Raw genomic sequence first — 10,898 nt, 5'->3', positions numbered from 1 at the left:
TCTGGACGATTCTGACCGGAAGTGTAGTTGTTGTTGCTGTTGACGAAGCACACAGGCGCTAGCGCTGCTAGCACCGCGGGCAGAAGCATTTTAGGCTAAGCTAACATCTTAAACTTGCTAAAATAAGCTGTCCGGAAACGTTTAACTCCATTCTCACTAGCTGAACGGGGGAACAACAACGTCAACTGCCTCTTTACCCCCATGCGACAACATTGCTGTCGTGAACGTTATGACTAATTTATTTTTAGCGATCAGGTTGTATTCTTAGCATTAGCCTCTGAGCAAAGGTCCGACTGGCAGACATGGAGAATCGGGGGATTGAGGACATGTTTGACTTTCGTCGGTAAGTCAGCTAACGGCAGCTAGCTAATGCTGTTAACCTCCAGCTAATTAGCCACAATTATAACAGCGTTGCGATCACACCCTGTTTGTTCAAGAAATACAGTAACGTTATTATGTTATCGCTGACATCTACTGTATGCTAGCTAACTTCTGTAGGCTCCCAAATGTAGCCGAACCTGTTATAAACACGCAGCTAACCAGCTAACTGAAGCTGTTTGGCAGTGACGTGAAAGTAAACATTTCATAGCTAATGTTGGTTGTGTAATCTTGTGCAATTCGTATTTCAGTGTTGCACATTGCGCTGGCATCAGCTATAACATTGAATGCGTCAACTAATTAGCTTGAACCTGAGATCGCGAAATAACTCTTCCTGATAGCTGAGAGTGAAGTTTTCTGAAATACCCAACTTCTTTAGGGTGAAAACAGTAGGCTGAGATGACATGTGTATGTCTGTGTACGTTGAGCGAACAGCTGCCATCAACATCAGCTTACATATGAATTGTGATGAGCTTCGACTAAATAGCGTTATTCTAACAATAAATGGCCCATCTTTCACAGCAATGCAGGTGGGTCATAAGGGCTGTAAATGTAGCAAGCACTTGTAATGATTTGAGATTTCAGACCAAATAGGACCATTTTGACATTGGGCATCTTTGGTGTTCTCCAGGTCCTAATGGCCAAGACAGTCACATAGGGACACGTGTAATGACGCGTAGGAGATGAAAGCTGCGGGCTGTGGTTTAGTACGAAACTGAAACTCACGTTAAAGCACCACTGGAGGAGACAGCAGTATGTTAATTTGTAATCAGTTAATAATTAACATTTTCTATTAATAATAGATACATTTCTTTAATAATAGTAAGTTTACTACGTTTGGTACTGTAACTGCAAATGGAAGTGGGAACAGATTTTTAACTGGCCTTCAGTTTCAGAAGAGCATGGGGGACGCCAATGTTCAAATTGTATACAATAGTGGGGCTATAACTTCGGATTATTTTCTTGATCATTTTAATCATTTTGTCAATGTTTTTCTTTCAATCAATATTAAAACATACATTGTATAGTTTCACAGAGCTAAGGTGACGCCATCAAATATTTTATCCAACCAACAGTCCAGAGCTTTTCAGTTCATCATCATGTATGGCAAAAAATGCCAAATGTAAGATTAAACCATCAAATATTTGTCTTAAAAAAAAAACTTAAAGTGATTATTCCCATATCAAAATAGTTACCAATACAATGATACATTGTGGCAGAATGGGGAGTTTTTTTATATGGTGTGTTATTTTGCAGTGGATTTATTTGATGGCTCAGTATCAGTACATAGTACATACGCTATTGAAGTAAATGCACTTCATACCTGCTTTAAGTCATTGGCATTGTGGTTCATTTGGTCTGTCAAAATCTCACCAGCAATTATTTCTCACATGTTCCAAGCACTGTATTTAAAATGTTGCCTGAAAATCAGATTTTTTTTTAATTTTCTTTGTGCAGATTTCCCAAAGATGCAGTTGTTCTCCTGCTGCTGATGATTTACTTTCCGGTTGGCATCTGTTTGATGTTAATACGGATTTTTATTGGTGTTCACGTGTTCTTGGTCAGCTGTGCACTCCCAGAGAGTTTTGTTAGAAGGCAAGTATTGTGTATTTTAACATTATTAATTTTTATATTAACACATTTTATTCTCAGCTGTAATTCTTAGAGGCAATTGTGTGTATCATCATCTTATTCTAATTTGTATAAAAGTTTGTTTTAATGATGATTGAGGTACAAGTGTCAATATAAGGACAAACAGTGACAGTTAATGCAAGCACGTGCTATATAATACATGCTGTGAATCCCATTAAAAATAATTGCAGCATGGTGCCTCTTAAAGCTATAATGACTAGATTAAACTCAGCCACCTCATAAAATACCCTTGAGGTGATTGGACGCTTATATGTTATATATTAGGTGTCTGTAACCAGGTAACCTCGTGTAAAAGAAACATGGTTCACAGTATGTCCGCATTTAATTAAAGGTAATGATTGAGTCATTAAAGAACCATTACATATAATTTAGATGCATGTTAATAACCTGGAAGCTGCTGTTGGAGAAACTGTGTATGTTATTGAGAATAATTGTCTGCATGTTAAGAACATACTGCCCCTGATTAAATCCACCTTTACCTTCTCTGTGTTCTCTTAGATTTATTGTCAGGGTTATGTGCTCAGTGCTGGGGATGCACGTCAGACAGAAAAACCCTCGCTCCCGAGACAAAAACACCAAGCTGTACATATGCAATCATGTGACAGAGTTTGACCACAACATAATCAATCTCCTGACCCCCTGCCATAATGTAAGTCTGAAACTTCTATACAGTATATAGTATGATTTAAACATTTTAGCTATCTCTAATTTGCAAGAATGCTACATGTTTTCTGCACCAGCAAGCATCTGTCAATATGCTCTGCATACGCTGAAAAACACTGAAAGGATGAAAGTGCACAATTTTCATTTGTAAACTGCTGCAGATGACAGATGCAGAGGAGACGGTGTGTGCACTGGTGCATGAAGCATATTAAAGTTTTACGTGCATAGTGTCAAGGCCATCTTTCTATCCTATCTTTGACTTTTTTTGTTTTACCAGTGCAAATATTTCAATTTTAAATACAGTGAATGTAGTTTTCGTTAGTTTTCTCTGTCTCTTTCTTCTTATTAGCCCCAGTTAGAGGGCTCCACGGGCTTTGTGTGTTGGGCCAGAGGTTTCATGGAAATCCATTCAGCGTCTGGCCAGGAGGCAATAGGGGAGTCTCTTCAGAGGTACTGCTCCACTGAAGGCACCCCACCTTTGCTCCTGTTTCCTGAGGAGGACACCACAAACGGCTGTGCTGGCCTGCTGAAGTTCAGGTTGGTGCTTACACGTCTGCTGCAAGATCTGTCTACTCAGTGGTTAATTCATTTCATGTTGTGAAATTGGTTGATGCAGTGTGAGCAGACTGTATGACGCACTGAGAAAATGTAACATGTTTCCCTCAAATTGTACTTCAGCTCTCTTGTCTCTGGTTTTGCATAGTGATTCATATTAACCTACAATAATCAAACCAGCGCAGCACAGCAGTAACGGTTTGGGATCTATCAGTATTTGTACATGGAGACAGTGTTTTGGCCTCCCGCTCATGATTTTGGTAGTAGAAAGTGATTTAATCAAGCCAGCCACAAATTATCATTCCTCTTCCATGGCACTTTGAGATAGAGATTAATTACTTTGGCGGTTGTTTCCCCTCACTAATTTCCCTCTAGAATTCTATGGGCAAATTAGTGTAAGGAAGTGAAAACAGCTGCAAAATTGATTCATTTCTATCGTTAATTTGAGTAGCTCAGAACCAAGTGTGCTATATCTTCAGCTGAAGACTCCTACAGACGCACTGAAACCCAATAAAACTGGGAGGAATACTTTGTAACATGATCAAGAATATTGCCATGCTTTTGTTTGCAGAGTTCTGAAATTTAGTTTATATGAGTTTACACACTAAAATATTAAGTCCTTTGTGCCACTGACATCACACACCACCAGTTCACCAGCTTATGGTTCTCAGTGATAATTTATCAGAAGTTATATTTCTCTTAAGTAAAAAAAAAAGTTCTCATCTTGCTCATCCAGCCTTTTTTCTCCTCTCAGCTCGTGGCCTTTCTCACTGACTGACTCCTTTCAACCTGTGGCCTTACGGGTGACCAGACCACTGATTGCTTTGGTAATGTTGTTTGAAATTGTATTTTAAGACAAAAATAAGATCCAAAAATAAGATGGACACTTTTGGCAAAAAATGATTTTTCTGTATTTACATTATTCACAGTAAATATCTCCATGTATTAGGTTAATAACATATAAACTATGGGCGAATTTGACTGCCTGTAACAGGACACTGAAATGCAAACCGTAAACTTGAAGAGGAAGGAACGAAATCAGAAGGGAAAATGATGCATATTATTACGGCTGTACCAAATTATTTTAAGCTTGATTCATAACCTTCATTCGACATTCGAATTCTAGATCCACATTTCAATGCTGTGCAGTTCCCCTTTTTTGAGTGTCTTTTCATTCTGTTTACGGGGGAATAAATGGCAGAAATGAAAAAAAAATTTGTAACTGTTTTAATTTTTTTACAATTAACAGAAACAAAGAATTGTTGTGTTTTCAGTACCATAGAGTAAGCCATTTATATCTACATATGAAGTAGGTCCTCTGCCACATAGTCTGCAATGTTGTTTCTACTGTAGCCCAGAACAGACAAACGAAACACCAGCTCTAGATAGGGCCATTTGTACTTTCACTTCAGTCGTCATGGTTCTATTCGCTCTGCACACAGGAAAAACTTCAGTTCTGCATTCTCACCCTAAGTTGCAGCTCTAAATCCTACACACTGGACTCAAGTTGGTATATTTGCGCAATTGCAGATACATATTAGGCAGCATAACTATTGGTTTTATTAAATGATTTCTAAAATTAGATAAAGGTGGTGGCTGCAGAGGATTGTTTCTGACTCAAAACATTTTCAGGGGAGGGTTGTAAAATCCCAAAGTATTGAAAATAAGATTGATGTCATCATTTTAAAATCTAAAATATTTTACTTCATTCCATATTTGATGGCTTTTAGCCTTTCAAAAACAACATTTTTACTGCAGTCAAAAAACTGTGTGCTCCCGAGCCTGCAGCACACAAAGGGAGCCATGCACCTGTATTTACAGGAAATTAACCATTTAGCAGCAAACTAAATTACATTTGTTCATTAAAGAATGTTGATCTATTGAAAAAGATGAATTTGTGATGAGTGATAATTTTGTTCAAGGATTTTTAATTTAATTTTTTATTACGGTTTTGAAGTCATAAAATACGCGATGAGTGGAATTTCTTGGAAGTAACAATAAGCTGATTAGTGCAAACTGCTTAAGTCTAATCCAGCCATCTCAGTACTGAGAATAATTGTGTGTTGTGTTGCTGTGAACAGCAGAGGCAAAAATTACAGCTTCTACAATCACCAAGTACATTTTTAAATAGTTGCAGGATTGTTTGGGTCACCAGTTCACCTGCCACAGCTATTATTGTCCATATTGTGTCTCTGAGTGTTTGTACACATACACATCTGAATGTCAGGCATGTCACACAATACTGGAATATATATATAGTATATAATAATGACTTCATTGTTTTTTGTCTGTCCACAGAGCACACCAGAGTCAAGCTGGTTGACGGAGCTCTTATGGACATTTTTTGCTCCATGTACAGTGTATCATGTAAGGTACTAAATAATTTGTATCATTATTACTATCAGAAGTTCCTTTTTTAAGTGGAATCCTGATGGGTTGCAGCCGAAAGATCAATACTAATCTTATAGTTTTGTTCTTTTTTCTTGAAAACTGAGGTAGTTTTGTGGATGTTCATTATGTTAAGTCAATCCATTGAGTAAAAATTAAAAAACCCACAAAAGTGGGTGAAAACACTTCGTCATGACAGAGCGACCAACCCCAAGATCATCTTCTCTGACCTGTAATGTTGATAAAAAGGCAAATGGTTTCAAAGCTAAAATACTTTTGTAAGTAAATGTTTAATACTGTCTTCCAAATTTAGTTTTTAAATAGTCTCCTGTTGATTTTGAATATTTCGGTTACCGTGATTGTTGTTGGCATTACTTAATTTGTTTCTGTTTTGTTCTGCATTTTCCTCCCAGTTGGCTCCCACCAGTATCCAGACAGGATGGAGAGTCCATGCAGGAGTTTGCCAACAAAGTCCAGGAGGTAAAAGGGTCCAATTTGTAACAGTAAAAACAAATAAGTTATACAGTAACAAACAAACTTTACAGTGATCCAATTTAGGCATTTCATCCAATTTCCCACACAACCATAACGAGGCCCTTCTACGAGGATCTTGCAATAGTTCTATTATAAGATGTGCGTTTTCCACCCTATATTTTGTCAAACTAATTGCCTCGTGTTTTTTTTTTGTTTGTTTTTTTTTTTTGTTGCATTTTTACTGCTGATGTATACTAAAGACTATGTTTGTCTTCAATTTCAGCTGCTAGCAGGTGAACTTGGCTTGGTCCCCACCAAGATCACTAAAGCTGATAAAGCAGAGCACATCAAACGGAAAAGACACACTGTACCACAAACATCTACAAGTAAGTCAGTGAGATAAACACATAATACACCTGCGGCCGTATTCACAAACCTTGTACAAGGAGTAGCATCTAATGACGAAATTCTAAGAATAACAACGTGTTTTTAGGAATTTCCCCTCGTGGGTCAGACTAGATCCTGGTTAAGATAAAAGTGGCTTAAAAATTGTTGGGAGTAGAAAGGAGGACTTTTAAGTGGCTCTAGAATTCTAGCAGAGGAGAAAATGGTGGAGAGACAAAGGCAGGAGAAATTAGGCTGAATGACAGTGAGTTAATGAAACACTACAGATTAGATCATGCAGAGATGATTTCTCCCACCCACCGCAATAACGCTACAACGCCTGAAATGAAAGCTATCAAAACACTGTACTTAACACAAGATATTTGGCAACAGTGATGACTTGGGCCTGTCTCAACCTTCCTTTAGCAGAGTGATCCCACAAGCAGCACTTTCACAATCTTGTACTGTGACACAGTTCGTTCATTTACACTGGATGTCGGCACTGTGCAGGCTCACTAAAGGGCATTTCTGTGACAACCAATCATATCTGTTAAAAGAATGCATCACACCTAGCAACGGGGTCATCTACACCTCCTCACCAAGGTTAAAGTTTCTGTCCCCTCCTTACTTGGTGTTGCCCTGAGAATTTTCCTAGATCACTACTCAGCTAGGACTCCTTGCTAGAAATGTTTAGGCTAAATCCTTTTTTCCACTCCACAAAAAACCAACTAGCACCTGCTAACATCTGACTTTTTAATGTTATGGGAGAATGTACAATCGGCATTCACACCCGATTCAAAAGACTTTGCAGTGGTCACAGGTATTCATCGCCTGCAGCTCCGATGGGCATTGATGGGAACACAACATCCGGGTTAACACACTAATGTTAGCCCCTTTACCGGCGAGATGCAGTGATGGGCCGCCACTAATTACCGTGTGTCTCCACCTAAGCAGCGCTTAAACATTGATACAAATGTAGTTTGAACTGACTTTGAAAGAGAGACTCAATAAGCAAGAGATAAAGAAAAAAAAGTAATTACCGTAAAGTTTTCACAGACCTCCCTCCATACTGTGTTCTACTGTTTACCTATTCTCTGTCTTGTCTGTGAATTCGAACTTGACAATCCAAAAAATAACCCAAAACACACACACACAGACAGTACTTGTCTGCTGCAGAGCAGTGTACACAGCTCTGCTCTACTGGCAATGGTAAAGGAGTCTATGGCCTTTTTTATTGGGTTTACACATGTTTGAAAAACCCAACTAAACTGTGAATGATTTTCTACATGCGTGAATTCACCTGGTCACTTCTTTTGGGGGGGGGTGTCCACTGATTTGTTTTCCCTACCCTAGGTGTTAGACCTGGTTCTATTGGCCTTGGTTTCATGGTCCAGAGTTTGGGTACAGATGATCACAGGATTGCTAAGATGGCCCAACAGGTGAAGGATGTGCTGCCTCATGTCCCACTGAATGTCATCACAAAGGACTTAGGTATGACCCAATTTCACTGCATGTATACATTTTGATGCCACATCCCTTCACCCTCCTCCATCCATTCTTCCAATTTCTAAAACATTCATCAAAAACGTGAATAGGGTGAACTGCTACTCACTTACAGTTGTCTCTTGGTTGTGTACAGCAAAAACCAATTGTGTTGACACCACCATAACAAATCTGCTGGAGAACAAGGATGAGGGCCCAATGGAAGCAACCGGAACGTCCACATTTGGGTCTTCTCGGAACAGCTCCTACTCCTCTGGTTCTGCCCCTACCATAAAGGTTTGACTATTCAACATGCTGCTCTTTTGGACTCAACAGGGGAATTTATCATTTACGATCCATTTTAATCACATGGAAACATATGAAGTTCACTTTTCCAAGAATTTTCACTGGGGCATTATGAGTTGCAGAGAAGCAGTTAAATGTTGAATATTGTAGTTCAGGTACTTAATCCTGTGCCGCCTTGATAGATTTTTATTATTTTCTACTGCAGTCTCTCTGGCTTTTTTTTTTTTTTAACGAAATTGATAATTTCATTTTCTTTTCATTGACAGCCTGCTGCCAAATCATTTGGGAAATCACCAGCTGACAGACATTTGTCTCTCCAAGAGAGAAAAGAAGCACTGTATAATTTTGCAAGAAGGTGGGATTTTTTTCTTTGCTATTAACAATGTTATATCATTACATCATACAATAGATTATTGTATTATTTTCAAGAGTAGCAGAATCTGTTAATATTGCAGCACAAATGTCAAAAAGGTAAGGTATACATGATTACATAAAATCCTCCATTAGCCTCTTAACTATTGTTAAGTTGGATTTATTGAAAGTACTTCATGTCTTTTCAGTTCATGCTAATAAGACACCTCAGAGAAAGCCAAACCTACTTCATTATGCACAACATCTTGCAGTTTTGCAATATTCATTTGGTTTGAGATTTACTCTGAATTCAGTCCTAAGGTCATATCTGTCGCTCAACACTGAAGTCTTATGTAAAAATACACCTGTCCTCCCTAATTTAGACCCTACAGATTTGTTCTGAAATCCAGACTGACTGAAATGGGATCTCGTTACGCTTTTTTCGCTTTGGAATAAAGCAGTGGCAAAAAAAACTTCTATGACAATGTTGTAAAAAGCTTGTGGCATTGCCCCCAAGTGGCCAAAACAATTTTAAACATTAAACTACTGCTCTGAAAATGATGTACATGGAAAAATGTACTCCTGGTGGGCTTTTGTGTAATGTTCCTTTGATACTTAAAGTGTTCATGTTCAAATACTGGACAAATTATTACTCTGGCACTAGAATAATTTAGATGTACTATACACCTGAACCGCCCCAAGAATAAAACGCTGACAGATGAAGTAAAGACCAAGTATACCCCCTCATGGCAACAGCACTCCTTGATGGCAGTGGCCCAACCGGTAGGCCAATGTGCCATACCACACCAAAAAAATTGCTTGTGTCAAAGAGCTCAAGGCGTCAACCTGGCCTCTAAATTCCCCAGATCTCAATATGATCGAGCATCTGCAGGGACGTGCTGGTACATCGCCTCATAACACACAGGACTCAAAGACCAACCACCAACGCCCTGGTGCAAGACACCTCAGGACATCCCCAGAGGTCCTGTATCCATACCTTGACGGAGATTTTTAAATGCTAACAAATTTCCGGGTTTTGGGACTCATTCCTGGGGTTCTCTCTATCGCCCCTAATTAACGGTCCAGCCTAAAAAATTAAAAATCAATACGTGTTGGCAGATGTTTTAAGCATGGTGGGCTGGTGGACATCATTCACTTCACCTGGCAGTGGTGTTAGTGTTGTAGACGATATAATGAAGATGAAAACCCCATTTAAGATGTGGCAGATTAGTTTTACAAACAGAGTTTGACCACAAGGTACTGCATGCTTTTTTATTTGGTCCAGAGAGACACATGCACTGTCTGTAATAGTGTGTCACATGAACTGTCTTTATTAACCGTGTGATTAATTCTTGGTATATTACACTAACTCATAAAGTAAACATTGACTGTTTGATGTTTTTCCTCCTCTAGACGCTACATTGAGAAACACGGACTGGATCAAGAAGATCACTAAACACATTTTGGGTCAAGCCATCATTGAAAACATGTCGGAGAGAAGCATATTCAACTTGCATAGCTGTCTAATTTGAATGGTGATTTTATATTCCGTCAACAGGTTCTGTTGCGAAACAAGATGTTTATTGCAAATACTGGAGACAGGTACTCAGAACATGAATACGTTGATGGAATGGTGATTATGCATGTGTTTTAATTCTTCATTCTGGCTGATACATAATTTTGATAACAATTTGTATTACGATCCACTGACTGTGAATCATCTATTTATTTTTATAATGTCCAGAGTCGTCGATGAAAATAAAGTTCAGCTTGACCTTAAGACATTTCTCGCTGATGGTGTTTCCATAGAGTGTTAACTCACATGTCCACAGCTTGGCTTTGGGAGACAACTGCTAGAATTTAAATGTGAATTGAATATGTATGGTAGTCTAATGCATTCACCAGAGAGAAAAAAAATCTCAGAATTCTGAGAAACTGTATGAACAAACCTATCGATGTTTTTCAATTAACAAATTTGTCTCAAAAGTATGAGAAGTTTTTGTACAAAAAAAAACTGCTTGTTTTTCTGAATTAAGATTTGTTAATTGTCATTTTTTGAATCCCATATTTAATATTGTTAATGCAGAAATACAAGCACTTTTTTCATGAAAACCTCACAATTATGAGATAATACACTTGTTAATTCATAAAAACAGAACAGATTTTTTTTAAGTGTGTGTATTCTGCTTGCGTACATATATTTCTTTATATTTTCTAATGCATGTCTGCAAACGCGAGAAAAAAAATTCTCCATAGGAGGGAGC

At 38.3% G+C, this 10,898-nt stretch overlaps 1 protein-coding gene across 1 annotated transcript; it reads left to right on the top strand.

The window, feature by feature from the left end:
• Positions 1 to 21: 21 nt before the first annotated feature.
• On the top strand, positions 22 to 10,414 carry aup1 (AUP1 lipid droplet regulating VLDL assembly factor). Its single transcript, XM_042493594.1, has 12 exons — positions 22 to 343; positions 1,837 to 1,974; positions 2,530 to 2,680; positions 3,044 to 3,231; positions 4,004 to 4,076; positions 5,548 to 5,621; positions 6,051 to 6,117; positions 6,395 to 6,497; positions 7,849 to 7,986; positions 8,135 to 8,274; positions 8,550 to 8,638; positions 10,048 to 10,414. Exons 1-12 carry the CDS (start codon positions 303 to 305, stop codon positions 10,088 to 10,090), a joined length of 1,245 nt encoding a protein of 414 aa, XP_042349528.1. The 5' UTR covers positions 22 to 302; the 3' UTR covers positions 10,091 to 10,414.
• Positions 10,415 to 10,898: the final 484 nt, after the last annotated feature.

This window comes from Plectropomus leopardus, chromosome 9 (genome assembly GCF_008729295.1).
Source record: "Plectropomus leopardus isolate mb chromosome 9, YSFRI_Pleo_2.0, whole genome shotgun sequence".
Lineage (NCBI taxonomy): Eukaryota > Metazoa > Chordata > Actinopteri > Perciformes > Serranidae > Plectropomus > Plectropomus leopardus.
Note: the sequence above shows the minus strand (reverse complement) of the source record. Positions and strands in the feature narration are given on the sequence as shown.